The following is a 27,092-nucleotide window of genomic DNA, read 5'->3' as shown; positions in this document are numbered from 1 at the left end:
GCTCAGTGCGCAGGCGCGGTGGCGGCGCGGCGGTGACGGTGACAGTGACGGTGCGTGGTGCGCGCGGGCGGCGGGAACGGCCCGACTCGGTCTGCCCGAACCCCCCGGGACCGGGCACTGCCCCTCAAACCCACCGGGACACCCCGGGACCGGGCACTGCCCCTCAAACCCACCGGGACACCCCGGGACCGGACACTGCCCCTCAAACCCACCGGGATACCCCGGGACCGGACACTGCCCCTCAAACCCACCGGGATACTCCGGGACCGGACACTGCCCCTCAAACCCACCGCGACCGGACACTGCCCCGGAGTTCACCGGGACACCCCGGGCCGAGTGCGGGTCTTGCAGCAGGGCCCGGCTATCCCGGGGAGCTCCCCGGGGCAGCCGTGAGGGAATCCAGGACAGCCCTGAGGGGATCCCGGGACAGCCGTGAGGGGATCCCGGGGCAGCCGTGAGGGGATCCCGGGGCAGCCGTGAATGGATCCCGGGGCAGCCCTGAAGGATCCCTGAGGGGATCGCTGCCCGCCGTCCCTCGGCCCAGCGGATCTCGGTCCCTCGGCCCAGCGGATCCCGGTGTCAGGCGGAGAATCCTGCCGGGCCGCGGCTCTCCTGCAGTGCCAGAGCCCCAGGGTGTCGGAGCTGGAGGGAGCCCCGGGATGCCCCTGTGAGCCCCGGTCCCGCACACACGGCCCCGCAGTGCCGCCCTGCTCTGCGAGCGCTGCCCCAGCGCTGCTGGAGCTCACGCTGTTCACATCGCTTCATATTTAAGCACTTGTATGGTTTCTGCTTTTGTGCTCGTTGCTCTGCTTTGTTCCTGGATGTATTTTACTCCTTTATTGCTGGAGTTTCCTTCATGAGCTCTGGCTGCTGTGCTGGGGATGCCCCAGAGGCAGATCCGAGATCTCCAGCACATCCCTGCCTGAGTTGCAGAATTAAACCTGTGTTACCCTGCAGGATCCACGGAGAATGTGCTGCTGTAGGAGGGGTCTTGCTGAAATACAAAAAAAATGGGTGAACCTTAATCCCCGGCTGTTAAATCTTTTCTTTCCACTCCTTAGGAGGATAAATTAAGACATGGCAGAAGCAGTTTTTCACCCCCCAAAAAGGAAAAGAAGAGTTTTCGAGACCTACAAGGCTCCCTTTCCTGTGGATGTGGGAGGGAAGGATTTCAGACTCTGCCAGGCTGAGATCATCAACAACAATGTGATCGTGAGGAACCCCGAGGATATTGAACAGCTCTACAACAAGGTGCTGCACCCTGTTTGCACAATGTTTGTAGTGTTTTAAATGCAGGTAAAACATAACACTGGTTCAAATCTGCTGCCTTTATCTTTCCCGCCACTTCAGCCTCCTGTGATTCTCCATATTTCCCTTCTCTCCTGAAATCAGTACAAAAAAAAATATATTCTGTATGAAATGTGAAAAATCTTTCTTATCCAAGCAAATAAATGTTGGAATGAAGTGACATTGTGAGCTAAGAAACAGCTGCAAAGCCTTCATGTTTATGTCTCCTTTCAGCATTTTGTGCAACTTTTCAAAGCATTTTCTTGTTTTTAAAGCTCAAGTGGTTGAAATATTAATGTTTTATAAGTGCTTGTATAATTCTTTGAACTTCAGAGTGATTTATTCCTCTGTAAAACAAGCTGTGTTCAGTTTTTTCTGTCTGAGTACCATTCTAATGCAGTGGTACCTCCTTGGTTTCAGGTGTTGTTTTCAAACATTTGCTGGGAGCTTTTGGCTGACAAATATTTAGAGTTCAGGGAAAAGGCCCAACACTCTCCAGGCTAAATGGGATTTAAACACTTGGTTAAATCAGGTGTTGAATACTGAACCAGCAGCTACACAAGCTTTAGGCAGGGCTGAAATGCTGCAGGAGTTGAGCTGTTTGCTCCAGCTGGTGGCACCATTGCACATTTTATAAGGGGGTAGAAGTTAATTTGTGTGCCATGAGATGATTTGGGCTTTTCTGTCCTTTGCAGGGCTATTTTGGCAAAGGGATCCTCTCCAGGAGCCGCCCAGTGTTCAGCATTTCAGATCCTCAGCTGCTGGCCAAGTGGAGAGGTAAATGGGGGCTCTGGGAGTTCTTCTCACCTTTCCTCACCCCCTGAAGGTATATTTTTATAAATTACATGCAGAACAGTCTGCTGGATTGGATCAGGTGAAGGATATCTGTCTCTCCCCATCTCTCATGCCTAGGAACAATCCAAGAGTTGAAATCCATGTGGATAATTCCTTAGTGCATTCACCCAAACCTTCACTGAGTTGTTGCTGGGGAAGACTGAAGTAAAGGGATCATCCTGGGGCTTTTTTCCCCCTTATTTTCCTTGGGTTTAATCTGCAGATTTTGGTGTCCCTGCAATGATGAGGGAGGGATTGGTGAAGGTTTCAGTCTGCCTGGAGCCAGTCACACCCATTCTGCTCTTGGCCATTTATGTAAAACCTCATTTTGTACTCACCTCTGCCATGACAGTGAAGTCCCAGTGCCATCACTGGAGTTTATCCTGTCCCTCCATAAGTGTCTGGAGAAAAAAGTGTATTTAATTCTCCTCTGTGCAGCCTGTTACATTTGTACCTTTCCTGGTTCTGCTGTGTCCCTGCTGGAAAAGTGGCACCAAAATGGCTTTGAGGACTGAAAATGGGGACAATTCCCAGGCTGCAGATCACCCAGTGACCAAAATCACACAAAACCACCCTTATATTGCTAAAACAATGGATCCTTTTTCTTTACACAGGTGTTAACACCAGCATGCCCATAATTACAGCTCAAAAGTAAGTGAATAATTTGCTTTTTTCTTGGTGTTTTTAGGAAACAGATTGTCCTGGTTTCTATTTCTCACACTGGGTTTCAGGTTGCTGGCTGTATAAATACTGAGGGTGACTTGCTTCCATTTATTTTCTCATTATTTCATTTCTAAATCACTTTAGAAGAAGCAGAAATAGGGTAGGGGATGATCCTCAGGGTGGTTTTTCATGCAGGTGTTGATTGCTGAATAGAAACCAAGGCTGAGTGCATGCATAGAATGGGTAATTAATTCATAACAATTACAAGCATAATAAACATTCTTCAAGTGAGGAGCAGGAAAAGAAGTTTCTGGGGCAGGCTATTTAAAATATCTCTTCCATTTCCATATTGGGTTTTTATGGTGTAGCTGAAGCAGCTCTTGAACTTTTACAATACTTTGATATTTTACCTTTTTTTTAAAGTCTCAGTTAACATTGGTAGTTTGTACATTTGGCAAAACAGTGTTGGGCTACTTTCTGTTTTTCTGTTTAAATAGTGTATAAACTATTAAGCATGTGCAGGTGAGTTACTCAATTCTATGATAACTTTAAAAATTCACTTGAATTTGAAAATTCTGCTCCTGCAGCCCTCAATTTTAGGTAAGGAAAACAGTAACCATATTATTACTAATGCTGCTGCAGTTACTGCTGCTTGCAGATGCTGAGCATCAATAAAAGTGGGATTTTATTGAAAATGCTCTGCCTCTGTAGAAACCTGCAAGTGCAAATTAAATGGTAATTAAATAATAGGACAGAGAGGAGTGTCCTCTATATACCAAAGAGCAGAGCCCTGAATTATCCAGCTTTATCAGGAGCCTGCAGGGGCACTTGTGTTTGTGTTGACACCTGGAATTTGCATTTAATGTCCTTGTTACCTGGGCTGAAGTTGCTGCCTGAGGATTTTGTTCAGGGAAATAAAAAATGCTGTGCAAGATTTTCACCTTCACAGAGTGAAAAGTCATGTTTCAACTGACTTCATGTTATTTTAATAACATTAAATGTTATTAACAATGAATTAATGTTATATTCCAAGAGAAAAGGCTCTAAAAACTCTGTCATGATTGAAGACTATGAGAAATAGTAGCTGAAAGTTGTAAATATCTCAGTGATGGGATTATTGTCATTCCTCAGGGATATAACTGAGGGGTTTGGTTCCAAAGGGTGATTCCCACTGGAGAATTTTCCACTGCTGTTCCTGCTGTGCCATTGCTGTTTCCAGGCAGTTACAGCAGAGTTTTGCAGCTCCTGCTCTCAGTCCTTGGCTGTATAGAAGCTGAAGCTCTTGTTCCATGTTTCAATCCCACAATTCCAACTCCAAATTTGTGGGGAACTCAGGCTTAGATTTCATGGGAGAAGGGACCTTGTGTCTGGTGAAGCTGCCCAGCCCTTGGCAGGGCTCAGCAATGCTGTTTGCTGCCAGGGAACTGGAAAGGCCAAGCAAAGGCACAGCAGGCAGCAGAATCCTGGTGTTCATGAGGCTCCCTAAAAACCTGGAGCCCCCTGCACTGATCCCATTTGTGCCCACAGCTGCTGGGGCTGTTTGTGCTGCACCTTCTGGGGTTTGCAGTTGAATGAAAGGATCAATCCCTGGAATTCCTCATTTCTGTGTTCAAACTTAGGGGTTTGGTTCCAAAGGGTGATTCCTGCTGGAGAATTTTCCACTGCTGTTCCTGCTGTGCCATTGCTGTTTCCAGGGCAGTTACAGCAGAGTTTTGCAGCTCCTGCTCTCAGTCCTTGGCTGTATAAAAGCTGAAGCTCTTGTTCCATGGTTCAGGCTCCCTAAAAACCTGGAGCCCCCAGCACTGATCCCATTTGTGCCCACAGCTGCTGGGGCTGTTTGTGCTGAACCCTCTGGGGTTTGCAGTGTGAATTAAAGGATCAATCCCTGGAATTCCTCATTTCTGTGTTCAAACTTAGAGGGTTGGTTCCAAAGGGTGATTCCCGCTGGAGAATTTTCCACTGCTGTTCCTGCTGTGCCATTGCTGTTTCCAGGCAGTTACAGCAGAATTTTGCAGCTCCTGCTCCCAGTCCTTGTGTAAAAGCTGAAGTGGGAGGGCTCTTGTTCCATGTTTCAATCCCACAATTCCAATTCCAAATTTGTGGGGAATTCAGGCTTAGATTTCATGGGAGAAGGGACTTTGTGCCTGAGGAAGCTGCCCAGCCCTTGGCAGGGCTCAGCAATGCTGTTTGCTGCCAGGGAACTGGAAAGGCCAAGCAAAGGCACAGCAGGCAGCAGAATCCTGGTGTTCATGAGGCTCCCTAAAAACCTGGAGCCCCTGCACTGATCCCATTTGTGCCCACAGCTGCTGGGGCTGTTTGTGCTGCACCTTCTGGGGTTTGCAGTTGAATGAAAGGATCAATCCCTGGAATTCCTCATTTCTGTGTTCAAACTTAGGGGTTTAGTTCCAAAGGGTGATTCCTGCTGGAGAATTTTCCACTGCTGTTCCTGCTGTGCCATTGCTGTTTCCAGGGCAGTTACAGCAGAGTTTTGCAGCTCCTGCTCTCAGTCCTTGGCTGTATAGAAGCTGAAGCTCTTGTTCCATGGTTCAGGCTCCCTAAAAACCTGGAGCCCCTGCACTGATCCCATTTGTGCCCACAGCTGCTGGGGCTGTTTGTGCTGCACCCTCTGGGGTTTGCAGTTGAATTAAAGGATCAATCCCTGCAGTTCCTCCTTTCTGTGTTCAGACTTAAGGGGTTGGTTCCAAAGGGTGATTCCCACTGGAGAATGATCCACTGCTGTTCCTGCTGTGCCATTGCTGTTTCCAGGCAGTTACAGCAGAGTTTTGCAGCTCCTGCTCTCAGTCCTTGGCTGTATAAAAGCTGAAGCTCTTGTTCCATGTTTCAATCCCACAATTCCAATTCCAAATTTGTGGGGAACTCAGGCTTAGATTTCATGGGAGAAGGGACCTTGTGCCTGGTGAACCTGCCCAGCCCTTGGCAGGGCTCAGCAATGCTGTTTGCTGCCAGGGAACTGGAAAGGCCAAGCAAAGGCACAGCAGGCAGCAGAATCCTGGTGTTCATGAGGCTCCCTAAAAACCTGGAGCCCCAGCACTGATCCCATTTATGCCCACAGCTGCTGGGGGTGTTTGTGCTGCACCCTGTGGGGTTTGCAGTGTGAATTAAAGGATCAATCCCTGCAGTTCCTCCTTTCTGTGTTCCCCAGGTACCAGCGCCGCGTGCAGTGGGCTCAGAGCGTGCTGCAGGAGCAGGGCCTGGACAGCTGCTCCATCAGCAGAATCCTGGAGAGTTACACCCAGCCCCTGGGGCTGCCCTTCTGCACAGGGGATGGGGATGGACAGACTGAGCACAGCTGCACCACAGGGAGCCCAGGAAATGCAGAAGTGTGCAGGAAATCTGCTGGCAGGGAGGGAGCCCAAAGCCCTGAGGGTCAGAAGCAGCACTCCAAGGAGGGAGGAGATGCAGCCCTGGATCCTGGGAGTGCCTCCAGGGACCAGGAACAGGGGGATCCCAGGGAAATGGCTGAAGGGTCCTGCCACAGGCACCCTCCTGTGCTCTGGGGCCTCGAGGGGAAGCAGAGCCCTGAGCAGAGGGCTTGGGAGGGGATGGACTCCAGGGAATGTGCTCCAGAATATGTGCTGGTGCAAGAGGAGGAAGAAGGAAGCTCCTGTCCTGAGGATGACTCCACTCATGCACATGAGAATGTAAGAAAAATGATCTAATCTTTTAGACAAAACTACTTTCAGAATTCATTATTTTTTCCAGTTCAACATTTTAATAATAGTCAATTTTTCTTGTAGCTTGTCAAGAAGGAAGTATTAGTATGCAGAAAAAACCCATTTAGGATTTTTGAGTACTTACAACTCAGCTTGGAAGAGGTATGTGTCAAGCACAGTGCAAGTTAGTTTGCTTTTCATCTGAAAAAGTAAACTTTAATCTATGTTACACTGTCATTGAAAATATGGTTCTAAAATACTGGGTCCTGTGTCTCTAAGGACCTGGATTGTCTTAGTCATCAACTTAGCTTTAATGTGCTGTGATAATTGCCTGAGATGGTTAAAACCAGAGTCCAATCCTGTTTGCTTTAGGTGAGTAATCCCACTGACACAGAGACCTGTGACAGCACTTAAATACAGAAATACCAGGAATACAACATTGATATGAATCCTGTTTCAATTCTGGTGCTTCTCATGGTATTTACATGTCAGTTTTAACAGCATGCCTCCAGCAGGGATGACATGGTAGGAAATTAATGAATGGAGCCTTTGTTCTTGCCAGGCTTTGTGTATAAACTACAGGAGGAATGCAGCTGTCAGTAAAACTGCCTCTGTTTGTTTTTTCAGGCTTTTTTCTTGGTGTATGCTCTGGGATGTTTAAGTATTTATTATGGTGAGGTAAGAGATTGGATTAATTTTGGATTACTGGGGATGCTTTTTCTCTGGATATGGTTTGGTCTGAATCTTCACCTGTATGGCAGTGATTTGTGCTGTTAATTCTGGAGGAGGAAATATCAAACACAGGAACTGGGAAGGTTTTCTTACAAGCAATGATATTTCTGTTTAGGAAATGCAGCTCTGAAAGCTTTAAGTTTACCAAGACCAATATAATTAAGCACTGTCTGTCTGCAGAAAAAAGATTTTTGTTTTAACTTAAGCAGGAATTATAGGAGAAACAATATGGTAAATAATCACACCTGAGATGGCAAAACTCCTTGGAGTTTTAAGCATTAATTCATGTAATGCCATAATAATTCAAACCTGTGCTTTTAGTTGAAGATTTATCAGCCTTTCCTTTAACAGGGGTATTGTGGGTCTGGTTGTGAACTGCCTAAAAGAGCCACTAAGTGGAGCAGCAGGTTCCTGCCTTGAATCCAGGGGTTCTGCTTTGCTGGCTGCAGTTCCTGCTCTGTGCAGCAGCCTGCGCTGTTTATTTGGGATTTGCTGCTGTGGTGTTTGGGATTTGGTGCTGTGGTGTTTGGGATTTGCTGCTGTGGTATTTAGTATTTTTCATGCTGTGCAGCAGAGCATGGCTGGTTTATCTCAGTGCTGTGTGCTTTGCAGGAGCCCCTGAGCATCGTGAAGCTGTGGCAAGTGTTCAGTGAGGTGAAGCCTGATTTCAAAACCACCTACATGGCCTACCACTACTTCAGGGGCAAGGGCTGGGTGCCCAAGGTGGGGCTGAAGTATGGCACGGATCTCTGTGAGTACCTCCCCAAAAATGGGGTCATTTCCTGCCCAGCCCTCCTCCAGGCAAGGCAGAACTCCAGAGGGGAACTCAGTGAGGAGCTGCTGGACTGGAGCAGCCTTTGCTGATTGCAGTTGGCAGAGGACGTTTGGGGTTAGCAGTGAAGTTGGGATGGGAGAGGAAAGGAACATCCCATATCCAGGAGGTGAAGACACAGCTTGGAAGGTCTGGTTTGCTTCATGAGGTTCATAATTCCTACAGGATTGCACTGAAATTCCCTTCCCAACTTTCTCTGTCCTCTCCTAAGCTCATCTCCTGCAGTGTTAACAGTCTCTAGAATAACAGGTTTGATTTCAGATCCCAATCCACAATAAAGTTCATGCACCTCATTCATCCCAGTTAAGAGAAGCTGGACTTCTGCTGAGCTCACTGCCAGCACTGTTTCTTTGTGTGGGTTTTGGGGGAGCCAGAGAATGGACTTGGCTCTTTTTATTCTTGGTTGGAGGTTTAATATCACAGAATTAATGAGTGGTGTCCTTGCTAAGGAGCTCAAGAGCTCAGTTTGGCTCATGTCAACACAAGCAGTGCAGTTATTACAGAATGTGCACTGAGTCAGGTGCTTTTGGATGTGTGCAGCCCAACAGGTGTTTTAATGCTGCTGAAGTGGTGGCACATTTTGGGGGGTGTGCTGAGCAAATCCTTTAGGTCAGGGTGTAGCTCTGGCTGAATTCATCATCCCTGCCAAAAAATGCCATCCTAAACTCATTCCTACAATTGCTAATTCCTAAAGTTCTTCTGCCTTGCCTTTGACCTGCCCTGCCCTGAGTCACTCTGCTGCTCTTCCCTCTCTCCACTTGCTGGGACAGCCTAATTCTGAGCAGAATTCAGAAGAGTTGAGGTTTTTTTTCTTGTGTAATTAAAATTTACAGAACATTTGACAATATTGACGAGCCCTGCTATTGAACCCTTTTAACTCTGATCTGACTGAGGTGTTTCTCTTTTGTTTCAGTGCTGTATAGGAAAGGGCCCCCGTTCTACCATGCCAGGTTTGACACTCCTGTTTCTGCTCATTTCTTTCAGTTCAATTGCACTCACACCAGTTTAGCATCTTCACTGGTTCAGCACATACTCATCACTCAAAATACATTGTGTTCACACTGGGAATGTGAAAATCCCTTCAGCAGAGGAGCTGAATGACACCATTTCTTTAAATATAAATAACAGGCATTCAAAATCACAAGCTGCAGTGGATTTATACTCAGATGATGATGGACTCAGGAAAATAATTGGATTTTGTAATACTAATTTAGAAAATGACACCATTTCTTTAAATATAAATAACAGGCATTCAAAATCACAAGCTGCAGTGGATTTATACTCAGATGATGATGGACTCAGGAAAATAATTGGATTTTGTAATACTAATTTAGAAAAATAGGTGATCTGGGTAATTTATGTAATTTGGGAGAGCTTTTAAGGGATGATAATTGTCTTTATTTGTTGGCTAGTCAGGTTAAACTCCTAGATAATAAATTGGTTATAAATGTCAGCTTGGCATGAACAAAGAGAATGCTACAAACATCAGAAGGGTGGGGAGGGAAGGCACCACTGGGCACATGCACAACTTCAGTATTTCTCCTCTTTTCCTCATAGAAAGACTCAATGTCACAGTTTGCAAGCTGGCAGATTGTTTAATGCCAGTTTTTAGCCCCTGGTTCTTGAGTTGTCCTCAGAAAATGCCAATTTCCTTTCTGTGACCTGTCCTGCCTGCTGTGTTTCCCAGTTACTCTGTCATTGCTGAGTTGGTGGATGATAATTTTGAAGGTTCCCTTCGCAGACCCCTCAGCTGGATGTCCCTGTCTGGGCTGAACAGAACAAATGCAAATGCTTCTAAGGTACAAGCTCTGGGGAAAAACCACCTTTGGGATGATAAAGTTTGGCTCCAAAGGGCAGGGACTTGGACTGAGGCTGGGAAGAGAATCCTCCTGCTGAACTTTGATCTGCCAGTGGCAGAGAAGTTTCCTTTATCAATATCCAGGTGAATCCTGGGAGAATTATTGTTAAATAATAATAATTATGAAAGTTCTGCCACTTGGAGGAATGTTAGAAGTTGTGTGAGGAACAGCAAGACCTGAGGGACCCTTGTTTCCTGATTGCCACTGCAGTTTTTAAAGCCCTTTCCATGTCCCAGGATTTTCCTTTGAGCAGTGAGATGGAATTTCCCTGAGGCTGTCAGTGTGAGCTCCACGGTGCTTCCCTAACCCACTGAGATTCCTGTGTTTGCTGCTGCCCACAGGAGCTCATGCTGTGCTACCTGATCAGACCTTCTGACATGACTGCAGAGGAGATGGCAAGCCCAGAGTGCATGAAGAGAATCAAGGTTCAGGTGAGTTCCTGCTTTTTCACACTCCCTGGGACAACTCTGCCTTCTTTGCCTTGATTTGGGTTTTGCACATGTGGCTGCAATACAATCCAATTCCTTCATGCAAAGTGCATTGTGGGATCTCTGTAAGCTTTACACCTCCTGTGGGAATGGGAATGTTGCTGATACTGGGCCTGGCAGCATTTAGGGCTTCCTAAAACCCTGTAGAGATGGCAGGGCTGAGGTAAGGTCAGAAATAAAAGGGGGAAAGTGTGAGAGCTCAGCTCTCTTCAGGAGCAAACAGAGTCACCTGCCAGAACACCTCAGTGGCCACATCATACACATAATCAGTTGTACAGACCCAGTCCCCATCCCTCACTGACTTCCTGTGCCTTTTGGGATTTTCCTTCCTCACTGCTGGCTTTTACTCCAGGAGCTGATCGTGTCCCGTTGGGTTTCCTCCCGCGAGCGCAGCGAGCCCGATGAGCTTTAACTGACTGCACAGGAAAACCTCACTTGTTAAAAACCACTCCTTGTTGGTTTTCACCTGATCTCATGATGAACTGCTGCCTCAGAACATTTCCTAGCAACATAAAATGCTGTGTATAAATGCTGTTTAAAATGAGCTGTATCCTGTTTACTGGAGAGAATGTTTTACTGAAAAATGTACGTGAGCAGATGAAAAGCTGTGTCCCAACTCAAAATAGAAAAGATAAAAAGGTGCATGTTTGAGTGGTGGTTACACTGCAGTCATTAGGAACAGTATTTCTGATATTATGGCAGCACAAACCTGACTTCACAGTCTTGGTGAATTCGAATTTGGATTTGGGGAGAGGTTTGGTTGTTGCAGTTGGGACCCTGGAACTTCTACAATCACAGCTCAGAACTGAGGAACTCTTCCCAGAATTTAAATTTATTCTGGGGCCTGGGCACCTCTCCCACTCTGGGTGAGAAGTGTTTCTTCCCTTGGGATTTGCAGCTTCACATTCAGGTATCTGAACTCCACCTCACCTTTACCCTGCAGTTCAGAATGGGAAAAGAAATCTGACAGGCAAGAGGCTGGATTTATTTGTTGGTACATTTATTAGTAATTAACAGACAGGAAAGGAAATCATCAGACAAGGATGGGATTTAGCAGCACACAAACATATGTTCCCTTTTTCACTCATCAAACAAATATGACAGAAAAGGCCACTTTGGTCTGCTACAGCTGAAGTTCCCACAGTTCATCTGTAAATCCCTGAATTCCACAGCTGTTCTGATTTCTGGTGTGAAGTGTCTTTGCAGAACAGAGCACACAGTGAATGTTAAATCACAAATCATTTTTCCACAGGAATAGTTCCCATGGAAATTCTCTGTAGTGTGTACATTGTGTGTGTGTAACTTCCCTGAAATGCAGAAATGCTCAGTATCCTGATCCTCCCTGAGCTGCAGGGTTTAGTTAATGGTGTTTTAACCACACTGAACCTTAACCCCTGAGGTGGAGCCATCCCCTCGTTTCCCATCGCTACTCCAGCGGGCTGTGGCTCCCAGGCAGGCTCTCCTGCTCCTGCTCGTGCTCAGCCAAGGGCACGACGTAGACATCGCTGTGAGCCAGCTGCTGCTGCAGCCGCAGGTAACGGGCGGCGTCCCGGCTGCGGGCCAGCAGGAAGCGCTCCGTGAACTCCGCCTTGCTCAGGGCCGGCCCGCCCCGGCCCTGCCGCACGCGGTTGATGAACGCCAAGGCCAAGGTGAAACAGTTGTGCTGCTGCTCCTCGTACCTGGGGAAACACCTCCTCACTGAGCGGGGCGGTGTCAGTGACCAAAGAGCCCTCAGCAGGGCGGTGTCACTGACCAAACACCTCCTCACTGAGCGGGGCGGTGTCAGTGACCAAAGAACCCTCACTGAGCGGGGCGGTGTCATTGTCAAACACCCCTCACTGAGCGGGGCGGTGTCACTGACCAAACCCCCCTCACTGAGCAGTGTCAGTGACCAAACACCCCTCAGCAGGGCACTGCCATCACCAAACCCCCCTCAGCAGGGCACTGCCATTGTCAAACCCTCCTCAGCAGGGCAATGCCATCACCAGACACCCCTCAGCAGGGCACTGCCATCACCAGACACCCCTCAGCAGGGCACTGCCATTGTCAAACCCCCCTCAGCAGGGCACTGCCAGTGTCAAACCCCCCTCAGCAGGGCAATGCCATCACCAGACACCCCTCAGCAGGGCACTGCCATCACCAAACGCCCCTCAGCAGGGCACTGCCATCACCAGACACCCCTCAGCAGGGCACTGCCAGTGTCAAACCCCTCTCAGTGGGGCACTGGCAGTGTCAAACCCCCCTCAGCAGGGCACTGCCATCACCAGACACCCCTCAGCAGGGCACTGCCAGTGTCAAACCCCCCTCAGCAGGGCAATGCCATCACCAGACACCCCTCAGCAGGGCACTGCCAGTGTCAAACCCCCCTCAGCAGGGCACTGCCATCACCAAACACCCCTCAGCAGGGCACTGCCATCACCAGACACCCCTCAGCAGGGCACTGCCATCACCAAACCCCCCTCAGCAGGGCACTGCCAGTGTCAAACCCCCCTCAGCAGGGCAATGCCATCACCAAACCCCCCTCAGCAGGGCACTGGCACCCACCACCACTCCTGGGCAGTGTTTACTCCAGGAATACTCTCCAGTTACTCGCCCTCCCTGCCAGTGCTTCCATATATTCCTCACAAGTGGCACCTCCCAGCCTGAACTCTGTAAAAATGAGAGCTGCAAGGCTTGACAAAAAGCAGTTCTTATTTTTTATATTTCTTTGTCTTTTACCTTGTTAGCCTTTGCTCTTCCAGCTATTGTGAGCAGCCCTTTCCTGCAGCCCCAGAGTTAATTGTGTGTGTGCCACCACGGGGGAGTGGGAGCTCGTTTCAAATACTATCTGTGATTTCTCTACCACCCTGCAGTAAGTGAAAAGCTCTCAAGAAAACCAGATTAGGTTTGGCCTGAACCCAAAGGAGTTACAGGATTAGCTCAGTGCAGTTCCTGTCCACTGAAAAAATAAGCAGAGGATTTCATTAAAATTGTTTTCAGTTCAGTGGTCACTGGTGTGGCTGTGGAAAAAGGTCACTGTGTCAGAAAAACCAGGGAAAGCCAGGAGAAGGGATGCACACATCTCTGCCCTTCTGCCAGTGATCTTTGGATGTCAAGGCACTTTTAATATTACTGGGAACTGTAAAAGTGACAAGTTCTGTTGGTTTTACCAGCTCTGTAAATATTAGAAAATTTGATTTCAAATAGAAATTTTATCTTCTTTAGGGGGGTAATGTTTGATCCCCAAAATTATATAGTCAGCACATAGAAACTTGCTAAAAAATGCTTTTGATTTGATGGGGTTTTTTTCTTTTATGGTTGCATTCATTCAGTGGCACCCAGACAGGCTGTGAGTGTCACAGCTGCTGTCACTGAGGGACAGTTCCAGGAGTGCTGCTTTCCTGGAGAGCTGCTCTGTCACCAGCAGAGCAGGAATCAGCCTGCTTTCCATTTCTCACCACTTACTTACAGCAAAAACAACAACAGGGCAAGAATCCCATCGCTGTGCTCAGCCTTTAAATGCAAATACACCTCAAACTGCTAGAAAAAGAATTATGGACTTGTGCCTGGACTTTTGTACTCAGCAGCATGCAGGTAATGGTGCATTGAACTGGGGCTTTAATGCAAAATTCCCTAAAGCCACCTCTTGCTTTAGGGCTTTTATGTTCCAGCAGCTGAGCTTTACTTAAAATTCAGAACGTTCTGTGCAGCCAGGCCAGGCCAGGCTGCCAGGAATGGTGTCCTGAGTGACCCCAGGCCCATCCCAAACTCACCCCAGCTGTTACACACACCTGTGAGGGAGCCAGGCCTGTTCCAGGGAGAATTCCTCCAGGAGGCTGTCCCAGTGCTGCAGGAGCTCCCACATGTCTGGCTGCACCAGGGGGATGCTGATGCACTGCTCCCAGCCCCTGCCATCCCTGTGCACGCCCTCCTGGTCGTAGTTGTACACCACACCTGCAAACACACACACAGAGCCCTTCTGGGCCTTTCTTCTGACCCAGCTTCCCACCAGCTGAGCAGGAAATGCAGTCCTGGCTTCTAGCAAAAACCTGCTCTCATTCTCACAGCCTGGTTGGAAAAAAGGGTTGGCTTGTTTAATAATCAGAGCAACAACCAGGCTTCATTTTTGACCCCCAAAGGAGACTGGCTTTGTATGAAATACACATCTGAAATGATGGGTGGGCCTACTCTAGGTAGAACCCAATAGGATTTCTAATGGGGCTTTTAAAAATGATTTTTAATTACGGGTGTTTTAGAATTAGCAAGAACTGTGTTCAACTCAATTGAACTGTAACTCCTTTAAAGCAAGCCCAGCCTTTCATCCCTGGGGTGGAAGGCACCTGTCTATTCCATTCAGGGCCTGTTTCATCCATTCAGGGGAATGGATCTGCTCTGGAGCTGTGCTGCAAGGTGAGGCCATTCCCAGTGAGTGCATCCCGGCCATTCCGAGCAGGAACGCCCAGAACAGACGGGGTGGCAGCTGGGGTGGCTCCTGAGGGGGCACAGCGGGCGCTGCTCACCCTGGGAGCTGCTGATGCCCACGTGCAGGTCGCAGTGCCCGTCGTAGCCGCTGCGGGAGGAGCAGAGCGGCTCTGAGGGACAGCGGGGGCCGCTACAGCCCGGCAGAGCTGCCCGACACCTGCCGGGGGACAGCCGGCCTTCCCCGGGCCCTGAGCCCCGGCCCGTCTGCTCCCTTCCTTCCCTTTCCTTTCCTTTCCCTTCCCTTCCCTCTTCCCTTCCTTACCCCTCCCCTTGTCTTCCCATTTCATTTCCTTCCCCCTTCGTTTTCCATTCCCTTTTCCCTTCCCTTTCCCCACCCATTCCCTTTCCCAGCCCTTTTCCCTCCCCGTTCCCTCAGTGCCCGCCCCTTTCCCATCCCCTTTCCTTCCCCATTTCTCTCAGTGCCCGCCCTATTCCCCGTTCCCACTCCCACGTCCTGCCCCATTCCCTCCCCATTCCCACTCCCCTGTCCCGCCCCGTTCCCTCTCCATTCCCATTCCCCATGTCCCTCCCCGTTCCTTCCCCATTCCCTATTCCCATTCCCCATCCCTATTCCCATTCCCCTGCCCCGCCCCGTTCTCTCCCCATTTCCCTCTCTCCCACTCCCCCGTCCCGTCCCGTTCCCTCCCCATTCCCGTCCCCTCCCCATTCCCATTCCTCTGTCCTGCCCCATTCCCTCCCCATTCCCGTCCCCTCCCCATTCCCATTCCTCTGTCCTGCCCCATTCCCTCCCCATTCTCGTTCCCCATTCCCATTCCCATTCCCTGTCCTGCCCCGTTCCCCTCCCCTGTCCCTCCCCGTTCCCGTTCCCACTCCCCTGTCCCGCCCCATTCTCCATTCCCCATTCCCCGTTCCCCATTCCCATTCCCGGTCCCGCCCCATTCTCCATTCCCCATTCCCCGTTCCCCATTCCCCATTCCCCATTCCCATTCCCGGTCCCGCCCCGTTCCCGCCCTTTCCCCTCCCCGTCCCGCCGCGCTCCCGCAGCGCCCCCTGGCGGTTACTCCAGGAAGGTGCCGCGGGTGGGCCTGACGAGGAAGGCGCGGGGCTGCCGGTGGCCGTGCCGGAAGGGGCTGTCCAGGCGCACAGGCGCGGAGGCCAGCCCGGCTCCGCGCAGGTCCCCTCCGCACGCGGGGCAGCGCGGCGGCGCGCGCCGGCAGTACAGGAGCGCGCGGCAATGGCGCACGCGCAGCACCGCCATGGCCCGGCGCGCCGGCCAAAACCGTCCGGCCGGAAACGCGGCCGCGGGGCGGGGCGGGGCCGCGGCCACGCCTCCCGTGCCGCGGAACCTCCGTGCGCGGCGTGAGGAGCCGGGCGGGTCGGACAGTGCGGTGGCACGATGAGCACGAAGCAGGTGACGTGCAGGTGAGCGCGGCCCGGCCGGGCCAGAGCCCCCAGAGCCCTCACGGCCCTCAGAGCTCTCACAGCCCGCACGGCCCCCACAGCCCTCAGGGCCCGCACAGCTCTGACGGCCCTGAGAGCCCGCGCAGCCCTCACGGCCCTCGGGCTCCCCGCCTCCGTCCCTGCCCCGCGCCTTCCCAGCGCCTCGTTCCGCTCTCACGCCCCCCACGCTCCGCCCGGGCCCGGAGCCCTCACACCCCTCAAACACTGCCCCGGCCCCTGCCCCGCTCCTCACAGCCCTTCGCTCCGCTCTCCCCCGTCGAAGCCGGCCCGTGCCGAGCTGGGGGTCGTGGCTGCCCCCTTGTCCCCTCCTTGTCCCCAGCCCTGCGCTGTCCCTGAGGCTGCCCGGGGTCCCGGCCCGCGGGGTGCCCGGGGAACAGGCGGGGTCAGCAGGGAAGGCTCCTCCAGGGCGCCTCGGGGAGTTTTGTTCATGAAGCGGCTCTGGGGTCCCGAGGGGCCGCCGGGCAGTGCCCATCCCTGGCGGTGGCCGTGGGGCGCTCTGCTCGGGGGCGCGCTGGGCACAGACCGGGCACAGCTCGGGCTCGAGGGCTGGAGGGCTTTGCCAGCCCCGCTGCTTCTGTACAAACAAACAAACCACAGCAAAGCCAAGCGTGGCGGCAGCGCCCGCCCTGAGTGAGCCGCGTCTCTCTCTCCGCAGGTATTTCTTGCAGGGCGTGTGTCGGGAGGGCAGCAAGTGCCTGTTCTCCCATGACCTGGCCACCAGCAAATCCTCCACCATCTGCAAGTACTACCAGAAGGGGCAGTGTGCCTACGGCTCCCGCTGCAGGTGAGCACCGTGCCTGGGCACCGCGGGGGCTCCTGGGCAGGCACAGAGCACCTGGGCAAGGAAATCATTTCTTAAATGTGAGTTTTGCCCGAGCCTAAAGCAGCTTTCACCTGCAGTGATGCAGTTCTGCTCCGGCTCAGCGTCAGGGGTTGTTTTGCTCTGTAGGAATGGAGCTTTGGGATTCAGGTGTGTTTCCCACCCTGTTCTTCAGTCAGAGCTGCAGGTGGAAGCTCCTGGTGCAGCTCCCTCCTACTCATCCCAGAGCTCAGTTTTAGTGCTGGGGACTTTCAGCTCTGCCTCGGGGCAGTGCCCTGCTCGTGTCCCCTGGGCTGGGGCAGGGCTGAGCAGTTCCACAGCTCTCCCTGCAGTCTGCAGGTTAAACCTCTCAGGGGAATGGCCTGGGGAGAACCAGGCATGGATTGATTCCCTGCCAGCTGAGGCTCCTGCAGCTCCCCTCAGCTCCCTGCCTTGCCTGGTCCATGTGCCAGGCTCCATCAGTGCTGCCCTGGAGCTGCTGTGGCTGCCTGGGCTCCTGCAGGGCTCAGGGAGGGCCTGGCTGTGCTTCTCCTGCCACTGGGACACGTGTCCAGCTCCAGACACAGCTGGGGAATGTTTCTGTTCCCTGAAAATATTGGAGATTTGGCTGTGTCCATGGAGCAGCCCCTTCAGTCCCCTGGCTGCTGCTGCAGTGTGTCCCCAGTTCTGCTGGAATATGTCCCCAGTTTCCCTGGAGTCCCCCCCGGTTTCCCCCCGGGCTGTGTCCCCCCGGTTTCCCCCCGGGCTGTGTCCCCCCGGTTTCCCCCCGGGCTGTGTCCCCCCGGTTTCCCCCCGGGCTGTGTCCCCCCGGTTTCCCCCCGGGCTGTGTCCCCCCGGTTTCTCCCGGGCTGTGTCCCCCCGGTTTCTCCCGGGCTGTGTCCCCCCGGTTTCCCCCCGGGCTGTGTCCCCCCGGTTCCCCCGGGCTGTGTCCCCTCGGTCTGTCCGGGATCCCGTCCCCCCGGGTCAGCTGTGGGTTGGGTGTCCCGGTGCCGGTTCCCGGTGCCGGTTCCCGATGCCGTTTCCGTGCCGCAGGTATGACCACGTGAGGCTCCCTCCGGGCGGAGCCGCGGCCCCGCCGCCCCCCGTGGCCCCGGGCAGCCCCCGGGCGCCCCCCGAGCCCGGCCCCGGTGCCCCGCGCAGCAGGAGGGAGAAGAGGACGCTGGTGCTGCGGGACAGGAGTGAGTGGGAGCTGCTCTGCCGGGCAGGGAGGGAGGGGAGGGAGGGAGAGAGGGAAGGAGATGCTGTCCCCGGTGCTTATCGGAGTTCCAAGGCCAGCCTGAGCTGTCCCTGGAGCCTCCCTCCGTGAGGTGACAGCTCAGGGGCAGGGAGGGCAGTGTTCTGTGTGGGGGATGTCAGGCTCTGCTCCTGGAGCTGTGTGAGCCCTCAGGCCTGGGAGCTCCAGGCTGGACATTGGAAAGAGTTTTTTCATGGAGGGGGTGGTCAGGGATTGGGAGGGAATCCTCATTCCTGGAGGTGTCCAGGTGTCCACTTCAGTCAGAGGGCTTCAGTAAGAACTGATGGATCCTTTCTCGAGAGTTTAGTATAGCATTTCTTTTAATATAATATCATAAAATAACAAATCAGCCTTCTGAGAACATGGAGTCACATTCTCATCTCCCACCCCATCCTGGGAGACCTCAGACACGCCCAGGGCTGGGCTGGGAGAGCTGCCTGCAGGAGCAGCAGGGTGCCCTGGCTGTCCCTTGCTGCACTTCCCTCATCCCACAGCCCTGCATGGCAGCTCTGGCCACTCAGCCCTCTCTGCTCCTGTGCTCAGTGGGCACAGTGGGCTCTGGAGCAGCTGGCACCTGGCAGAGCTCTGCCCCTTGTGGAAATGCTTCATTTCCTGCTGACACTGGAGTGCTCCCATTGCCAGTGTCCTGGTGTCCCCAGTGTCCTGGTGTCCCCAGTGTCCTGGTGTCCCAGTGCTGAGCAGCAGACACAGAACCTTTACAGCAGGCATGGCATGAGCTGATGGAGCAGCTGTTATCCCTGCAGTGCCCACTGCAGTGAGGGGCTTCTGCAAGAACTGCCATGTTTTCCTATGGATGTGCTCAATGCTGGGATTTCTCCCTCAGTTCCAGCTTGCTCCAGGTCATTGTCCCACTAACCACACTTTACCTGCCTCAGTGAATGCCTTTATCTTCTAGCTCCACAAAACATGGGTTCCAAACATGTTTCCCCTGAGAGAGAATTTAAAACATCAGGGAAGTTTCCTTCTTTGAGCATCTCCCAAGTTACAAACAGGCTGAAGGAAAGGTGGGGAATATTTTCAGGCTCTACCAAAACAGACTTTTCTGCACAACTTTCACTGCAAATGTCATTGAAGGGATCATCAGCTCCTTGCATTTCAAAGGGCTGAGACATCTTAATTTGTGTTTTTGGCTTCCTGCTGCACTCCCAGAACAGAGTTTGTCTCTGCCCATGGGAGGAATGTGCAAACTTTTGCTCAAGTGCAGAAACCAACACGAGCCCTGGGTGTCCTGAACTGAGTAATTGCAAGTGGAGCTGCCCCAAAGCTCAGTGAGGTGTCTGTGGCTGCCTGAGGTGACAGATGCCCTTCTCTGGGGAGGATCCTCACTGCTGGGGCTCACTGAGGAGGGTCCCAGTGTGGGCAGGGCTGTGTCCAGGGCTGTCCCGGGCTGCTTGGTCACACCTGATGCTCCCGGAGGTTTTGTGCAGCGCTGGTGTTCCTGTGGTTTCCAGCGGGTTTGTGCAGAGCACAGCTGCACAGACCCTGCCCTGCTCAGCAGGCACCCTGGGAACCCCACCATGCACGAGCAGAGGGGGCTCAGGGATGGGCCCGCCCGGGGAGGGAGCGTTAACCCTGCGCTCGCTGTGCTTGTCCCGCAGAGCTGTGCGGCTCCAGCCGGGAGCAGGCGGCGCCCGGGGCCGTGCCGGGCTGCCCCGAGCCCGCCGATGCCGATGCCGAGGAGGCCAAGCCGCACTCGTACCTCGAGGCCATCTGCAGCGGCCTGGAGGAGGCGGCGCCCGCCGGCTCCCCCTGCAGCCCGGCCCAGCAGCTGTGTCCCTACGCCGCCGCCGGCGCCTGCCACTTCGGGGAGCGCTGCCTCTACCTGCACGGGCAGCTCTGCGAGATCTGCGGCCTCCAGGTGCTGCACCCCTTCGACCAGGAGCAGAGGAAAGCCCACGAGATGGTAAAGGGGGAGCTGGGGCAGCTCAGGGCAGGGCTGGGGCTGGCTGCTCTCAGCCTTGGAGTGGGATGAGTAGGAATTAGGAAGAACAGCAGGGAGGTGGAAAGTGTTGTAATGTAGGGGTCTAGGCCATATCTCATGTTGGAAATTGTAGGAGTGCCTTGGTTTGGAAAGACAGGAGTCTGCTAAGGAAGGGAGGAGCCTCCCCTGAAATGGAGAATGTAAACCCTCCCCACCCCAAATTGCTATAAATTTTAAATTAAGGGGCTGTCAGGCAAAAATATGGGAGCAGGAAATAACAGTTCTTTAATAGGGAAGAAAATAAAATAAAAGGATAAAATAAACAATGCAGTGCACTAGAACAACAGTGCCAGAGTCAGAACCCAGCCTGACACCCTGTGGGTCAGGCTGTTGGTGGCAGTCCCATTGGAATTGTGGCTGCAGCCCTCCTGCAGTGTCAGGGGTGGTTCTGTTGGAGCAAGGGGGTCCTGTAGAGAAGGATGGATTCTGCCTCTGAAGATCCAGGGGAAGGAGAGGCAGCTGCTGTTCCTCTGGGGAATCCCGTGCAGAAGCCGTGCTGGTGTCTCCAAACCTCAGGATTCTATCTGGGTAGGAATGCTTGGCTCCTCCCTCTGGGCTCACATCTCCCAATGGGATGTTACAGTTCTTATCAGGCATGCAGGGACATTCAGTAGCTGTTATCAGCAATGTCCCCTCCCAGGCAGGTGTGAATGTGGTCACTCCAAGAGAGAGATAAGGCAAACTGCCCACTTGGCAAAGGTAACCAGCCACAGAGATGGGAATGGAAAACATCCTGCATTGCAATCTTCAGCAGGGATAGATCATGACATGAACAGTGCATTGGGGAAGGAGGTGAGGGAATAGGAGTCTCTTTTTAGGCTGATGGGGATTTGGAAGTTTATAATGAATTTTCATTCTCAGAAGGAGGTGAGGCTTTCTGTTCCAGAGTGGATGGAGATTGCTATTGGGATTAGGCTGATTAGGAAGGAGGTTTTGACTGTGTTTGTAATTGTGTTGGGGGTGTTGTTGAGGTTCTTGGATAGAAGAGGAAATGGGATCCAGAAGCCATTCCCACAGCCACAGCACTGCAGGCTGAGCTGGTGCCTCATGCAGAGCCTCCCACAGCCCTTCTCCTGGGAGGGCTGCTGGGGTGAAGAGTATGAATGTGTTTAGGACTAGTGAGAGGTCCAGCTCAACGTGGAGCTTCTCCCACAGAGCTCCTCCTGTACTGCTGCTCTGGAGAATGGTGCTGGGCCAGCTCAAGCCTCTGGAGCTGAGCTGGCTGCAGGCAGCAGCTTGTGGGTTTTGCCTGGGACTGCCCTGCTGCCTTCTCCCACTGCAGCTCTCCCAAGGGAAGGGCTGTGGGAGGCTCTGCCTGAGGCACCAGCTCACCCTGCAGTGCTGTGGCGGTGGGAATGGCTTCTGCATTGTCACTGCTGGGCTGAGAAATGCTGGAGGAAAGCTGAAATAAGAGACTAATTCCTCACCTGGGTAAAAATTAGCATCTGGTGAATGAATGTGGCCTTAATTATAGTCAGAGCAGCACCTTGAGTGTGGCACCTATTCTGTGAGATGCTTTTTGGGGGGTGTTTGAAGCACCAAATAATTCAGTACCTGTTCTCTGACAGAGATGCAGAAAGGGGTGAGTGAAGCACCCTGGCATCTTTATCTGTGACAGCTGGGAGAGCACTGAAGGCTGAAATACATGATTGAATTTAATGTTCTTTAAATTAAACTGTGCCAGGGACAGGTAGGAGTGGTGCCCTCAGTGAGTGCCCCATGCTGTCCCAGACGGAGCTGGGTGTGCCAGGCTGGCAGTGGTGCCCTCAGTGAGTGCTCTCTGCTCTCCAGAGGGGCTGGGTGTGCCAGGCTGGCAGTGATGCCCTCAGTGAGTGCTCCCTGCTCTCCAGAGGGGCTGGGTGTGCCAGGCTGGCAGTGGTGCCCTCAGTGAGTGCTCTCTGCTCTCCAGAGGGGCTGGGTGTGCCAGGCTGGCAGTGATGCCCTCAGTGAGTGCTCTCTGCTCTCCAGAGGAGCTGGGTGTGCCAGGCTGGCAGTGGTGCCCTCAGTGAGTGCTCCCTGCTCTCCAGAGGGGCTGGGTGTGCCAGGCTGGCACTTGGTGCCCTCAGTGAGTGCCCCATGCTGTCCCAGAGGGAGCTGGGTGTGCCAGGCTGGTACTTGGTGCCCTCAGTGAGTGCCCCATGCTGTCCAGAGGAGCTGGGTGTGCCAGGCTGGCAGTGGTGCCCTCAGTGAGTGCCCTCTGCTCTCCAGAGGGGCTGGGTGTGCCAGGCTGGCAGTGGTGCCCTCAGTGAGTGCCCCCTGCTGTCCCAGAGGGGCTGGGTGTGCCAGGCTGGCAGTGGTGCCCTCAGTGAGTGCCCCATGCTCTCCAGAGGGGCTGGGTGTGCCCTCTGTCCCTCACAGTGCCCTGTCCCCTGGCAGATGTGCATGGCAACCTTTGAGCACGACATGGAGAGGGCCTTTGCCATCCAGGCCAGCCAGGACAAGGTGTGCAGCATCTGCATGGAGGTGGTCTATGAGAAGGCCTCGGCCTCGGAGAGGAGGTTTGGGATCCTGTCCAACTGCACCCACACCTACTGCCTGTCCTGCATCCGCCAGTGGAGGTGTGCCAAGCAGTTTGAGAACCCCATCATCAAGTGAGTGCTGCACCTGCCTGGGGACTGAGCTGCTCACACACGGGGGCTGGAGCTGCAGAGCTCAGCAGAGCCTGCCCCAGCTCTGCCAGGCCCAGGGCTGTCACCGTGGTGTTGGCTGCAAAGTCCCTTCACCAGGGATTCTTCTCCTGGCAAGCTGAGAGGCCTCAGAAAAGAATGCAAACTATAATTATCTGATTGTTTGGGAATGTGGTCTGGGGATCATTTCCCAACAGGTGCATCTTTGATGGGTTCCATGTGGATTGGTTTTAATTAATGACCAATCACAGCCAGCTGTGTGGGACTCTCTGAGGCAGGAGCTTTCATTATCATTCTTTTCCAGCCTTCTGAGGTATCCTTTCTCTAGAGTTTAGTATGGTTTTATAATATAATGTAATATCAGCCTTCTGAGAGCATGGACTCACATTCTCACCTCAGACACGCCCAGGGCTGGGCTGGGAGAGCTGCCTGCAGGAGCAGCAGGGTGCCCTGGCTGTCCCTTGCTGCACTTCCCTCATCCCACAGCCCTGCATGGCAGCTCTGGCCACTCAGCCCTCTCTGCTCCTGTGCTCAGTGGGCACAGTGGGCTCTGGAGCAGCTGGCACCTGGCAGAGCTCTGCCCCTTGTGGAAATGCTTCATTTCCTGCTGACACTGGAGTGCTCCCATTGCCAGTGTCCTGGTGTCCCCAGTGTCCTGGTGTCCCCAGTGTCCTGGTGTCCCAGTGCTGAGCAGCAGACACAGAATCTTTACAGCAGCCCTGGCATGAGCTGATGGAGCAGCTGTTATCCCTGCAGTGCCCACTGCAGTGAGGGGCTTCTGCAAGAACTGCCTTGTTTTCCTATGGATGTGCTCAATGATGGGATTTCTCCCTCAGTTCCAGCTTGCTCCAGGTCATTGTCCCACTAACCACACTTTACCTGCCTCAGTGAGTGCCTTTATCTTCTAGCTCCACAAAACATGGGTTCCAAACATGTTTCCCCTCAGAGAGAATTTAAAACATCCAATCAGGGAAGTTTCCTTCTTTGAGCATCTCCCAAGTTACAAACAGACTCAAGGAAAGGTGGGGAATATTTTCAGTCCTCTACCAAAACAGACTTTTCTGCACAACTTTCACTGCAAATGTCATTGAAGGGATCATCAGCTCCTTGCATTTCAAAGGGCTGAGACATCTTAATTTGTGTTTTTGGCTTCCTGCTGCACTCCCAGGACAGAGTTTGTCTCTGCCCATGGGAGGAATGTGCAAACTTTTGCTCAAGTGCAGAAACCAACACGAGCCCTGGGTGTCCTGAACTGAGTAATTGCAAGTGGAACTGCCCCAAAGCTCAGTGAGGTGTCTGTGGCTGCCTGAGGTGACAGATGCCCTTCTCTGGGGAGGATCCTCTCTGCTGGGGCTCACTGAGGAGGGTCCCAGTGTGGGAGGCAGCAGAGCATCTCTGTTTGTGCTGTTCCTCCAGGTCCTGCCCCGAGTGCCGCGTCATCTCCGAGTTTGTCATCCCCAGCGTGTACTGGGTGGAAGAGCAGGAGAAGAAGAATGAGCTGATTGAAGCTTTCAAGCAGGGAGTGGGGTAAGTTCAGCAGCCACCCACACCCCTCACGTTGTTCTTTAGCTGCTCTAAGACTCAGTCAATTGCTGAGCCTTTCTTTTTAAACTGAATGGAATTACAGCCCCCTCTGCAGAGAGCTCCTCATCTCTGCTCACACTTTGCTTCACTCTGTGCCTGTGCAATTGTAGGTCAGACACTCACAATGTTGAAAATGCTCAGAAATGTTGAAGCTCCTTCAGCTCCCTTGCCAAAACTGCCTTTGTGTGGATCCCTCAGCCACCACTGCTGGTGCCTGAGGGAAGGAAAATGGAAGAACATCGCTGCTCTCAGCTCAGTGGCTGTGGGCACTGAGCTGCACCCCCTGCCCTTCCAGCTGAAGGCAATAACCTCTCTCTTGTGATTCCTCAGGAAAAAGCCCTGCAAGTACTTTGAGCAAGGCAAAGGGACGTGTCCCTTTGGGGGCAAGTGTCTGTACCTGCACGCCTACCCCGACGGCACCCGCGCCGAGCCCGAGAAACCCAGGAAGCAGCTGAGCTCCGAGGGCACTGTCAGGGTAAGGAGAGCCCTGCAGCCCCTGCTGCTCCTGCAGCCCCTCCTGCAGCCCCTGCTGCTCCTGCAGCCCCAGCTGTGCTGCTGCCAGTGCTTCCTGCCATGCAGGACAAGTACAAAAAGCCCCTCAGTGTTCTTGGGCAAGGGTTTGTCCTTGGAGACAGGGAGTGTCTCTCATTATGCCTGGATTTTACCAAATTTCTCCAGTTATGAGCCAAATGGATATTTCTGACCAGTATAAACTGGCTCACAGACTGACTGATGTGGAGACATGGTACTGTGTGAACTTTGGAGCAGAGTTTGTTAGTTGTGCATGATTCTTGCCTCAGGCAGAAGGGAGCTCACCCCTCAGGCTGTCTGAGGGGCTTTGTGCCATGCTGTCCAGTACTCTGGGGCTTGGCCAGAGGTACTGTCTTAGGCACAGCTGAAGTTGGGGAAGCTTTGGTTCATTTTCTTCTTAGTGTGCTGAAGACAGATAATAATCCTACTAAACTTGGGCTGCATCTGTAGAGAGCAAAAGAAGCGCTTCTGAATATGTTTGGTTTTGTGACCAGTCCAAAGCTTTCCTCACAGGGATTCTGCCCTTAAAGCTTTCACCCACAGTACTGACAGCTCCTCCTGTGCTGGCACTCAGGGCAGCTGAAAAGACAAAACCTCAGGAGGTGGTGCTGGCTGTGCCCCAGCTGTGTCCCCTCCCCTGGCTGTCACCAGAGCTCACAGCCACCTCTGAGGCTGGTCTGAATGGGGAGGTGCCAACACAGGCCAGGGCTGTGGGGGTGTTCACAGGGGTCTTAGAATGAGAGAAGAGATGAGGATCTTGACTCCATGTTTCAGAAGGCTGATTTATTATTTTATGATATATTTTATATTAAAAGAAAATTAAATACTAAAACTATACTAAAAGAAGAAAGGATTTTATCAGAAGGCTAGCAAGGAGAGGAATGGAATGATAATAAAATCTTGTGGCTGCTCACAGCCTCGACACAGCTGGGGCTGTCATTGGGCATCAAGTAAAAACAGTTTCACATGCTGGGTAAACAATTCTCCAGATCACATTCCAAAGCAGCAAAACATGGAGAAGCTGAAGCTTCCCAGTGTCTCAGGAGGAAAGATCCTGGCAGAAGGATTTTTCCTCAGATGTGTCCGTGCCCCAGGGGTGCTCAGGCTGCTCTGTCTCTCCTGCAGTTCTTCAATTCCGTGCGCCTGTGGGATTTCATCGAGGACAGGGAGAGCCGCAGCGCGCCCGACGCCGAGGTCACGGAGCTGGGGGAGCTCTTCATGCACCTCTCTGGGGCTGAGGAGGAGCCCAGCGAGCACCCAGAGCTCCTCTGAGCCCCCAGTGCTGCTGCCTCCCAGCCTTGCTTTTATCTCTCCAGCACAGGTAGAACAAAACGTGCCCTGCTGGTTACTTGTGCAGTCCTGGTCAAGTTTTCAGATAGTTTTTATATGGCAACAACAATAACAACAACAAAAACTAAAATATATTTAAAAGAAAAAAATAATTGGCTGCATGGAAAAAAATCCCTTAATCCCAGGAGGGTTTTCTCCCTCTCTGGCCTGACATCTGCTGTCTTGTGAGCTGAGTGGTAGTGTAAATACAGGTCCAGTGAAAGCTTCAGCTGGTAAAAACTGTTGCTAATTAGAGTTTGGGTGCTTTTGGGTTTTTTTCTCCACTAAATCAGCTAAATGTAAAACTACAAAACCCACTGGGAATAATGGGCAGTGTAGGGTTTTCTCCTTAAGAAGGAGCTGGTAATGATGCCTGAGGTAGTAGCTGGAGTTCAGAGTGGAGGCTGGTGGATTCTCTGGGCAGGCCTGGCTCCCCAGGTGCTCCCAGCCCTGTTTGACACTAATTACAGTGTAATGAGCCTGTTTCACAGCAATCCCAGTGTAATGAGCCTGTTTCACAGCAATCCCAGTGTAATGAGCCTGTTTCACAGCAATCCCAGTGTAATCAGCCTGTTTCACAGCAATCCCAGTGTAATCAGCCTGTTTCACAGCAATCCCAGTGCTCAGAGGCAGCAGTGGCTCCTGCTGCCCAGGCAATGCAGCTGCACAGATTCCTGCACTCCCTGGAGCTGCAGCACAGAGGAGTGAGGTGT

General features: G+C 52.6%; 3 protein-coding genes across 4 annotated transcripts; 2 read left to right on the top strand and 1 right to left on the bottom strand.

The window, feature by feature from the left end:
• On the top strand, positions 1-11,631 carry TSEN2 (tRNA splicing endonuclease subunit 2). Its single transcript, XM_054640212.2, has 12 exons — positions 1-50; positions 1,062-1,251; positions 1,983-2,064; positions 2,736-2,772; positions 5,948-6,446; positions 6,543-6,620; positions 7,086-7,136; positions 7,803-7,941; positions 8,936-8,972; positions 9,710-9,821; positions 10,223-10,312; positions 10,722-11,631. The coding sequence occupies exons 2-12, from the start codon at positions 1,078-1,080 to the stop codon at positions 10,779-10,781; spliced, it is 1,359 nt and encodes a 452-aa protein (XP_054496187.2). The 5' UTR covers positions 1-50; positions 1,062-1,077; the 3' UTR covers positions 10,782-11,631.
• Positions 11,349-16,084, bottom strand: MKRN2OS (MKRN2 opposite strand). Of its 2 annotated transcripts, none has more exons than XM_077184688.1 (4): positions 15,853-16,084; positions 14,869-14,918; positions 14,140-14,302; positions 11,349-12,067 (listed from the first exon to the last, which is right to left on the bottom strand). In XM_077184688.1, exons 1-4 carry the CDS (start codon positions 16,047-16,049, stop codon positions 11,848-11,850), a joined length of 630 nt encoding a protein of 209 aa, XP_077040803.1. In that variant the 5' UTR covers positions 16,050-16,084; the 3' UTR covers positions 11,349-11,847. The 2 variants fall into 2 exon arrangements, with proteins under 2 accessions (XP_077040803.1, XP_054496035.2); XM_054640060.2 differs by having other exon boundaries at positions 11,349-12,048; positions 15,853-16,076.
• MKRN2 (makorin ring finger protein 2) lies at positions 16,071-26,634 on the top strand. Its single transcript, XM_054640432.2, has 8 exons — positions 16,071-16,213; positions 16,908-17,036; positions 18,105-18,250; positions 19,926-20,230; positions 22,685-22,899; positions 24,352-24,462; positions 24,850-24,994; positions 26,176-26,634. Exons 1-8 carry the CDS (start codon positions 16,188-16,190, stop codon positions 26,320-26,322), a joined length of 1,224 nt encoding a protein of 407 aa, XP_054496407.2. The 5' UTR covers positions 16,071-16,187; the 3' UTR covers positions 26,323-26,634.
• The last annotated feature ends 458 nt before the right edge of the window (positions 26,635-27,092 follow it).

Source organism: Agelaius phoeniceus, chromosome 11 (genome assembly GCF_051311805.1).
Source record: "Agelaius phoeniceus isolate bAgePho1 chromosome 11, bAgePho1.hap1, whole genome shotgun sequence".
Lineage (NCBI taxonomy): Eukaryota > Metazoa > Chordata > Aves > Passeriformes > Icteridae > Agelaius > Agelaius phoeniceus.
The sequence above is the reverse complement of the archived record's forward strand: the minus strand, read 5'-3'. Positions and strand labels throughout refer to the sequence as shown.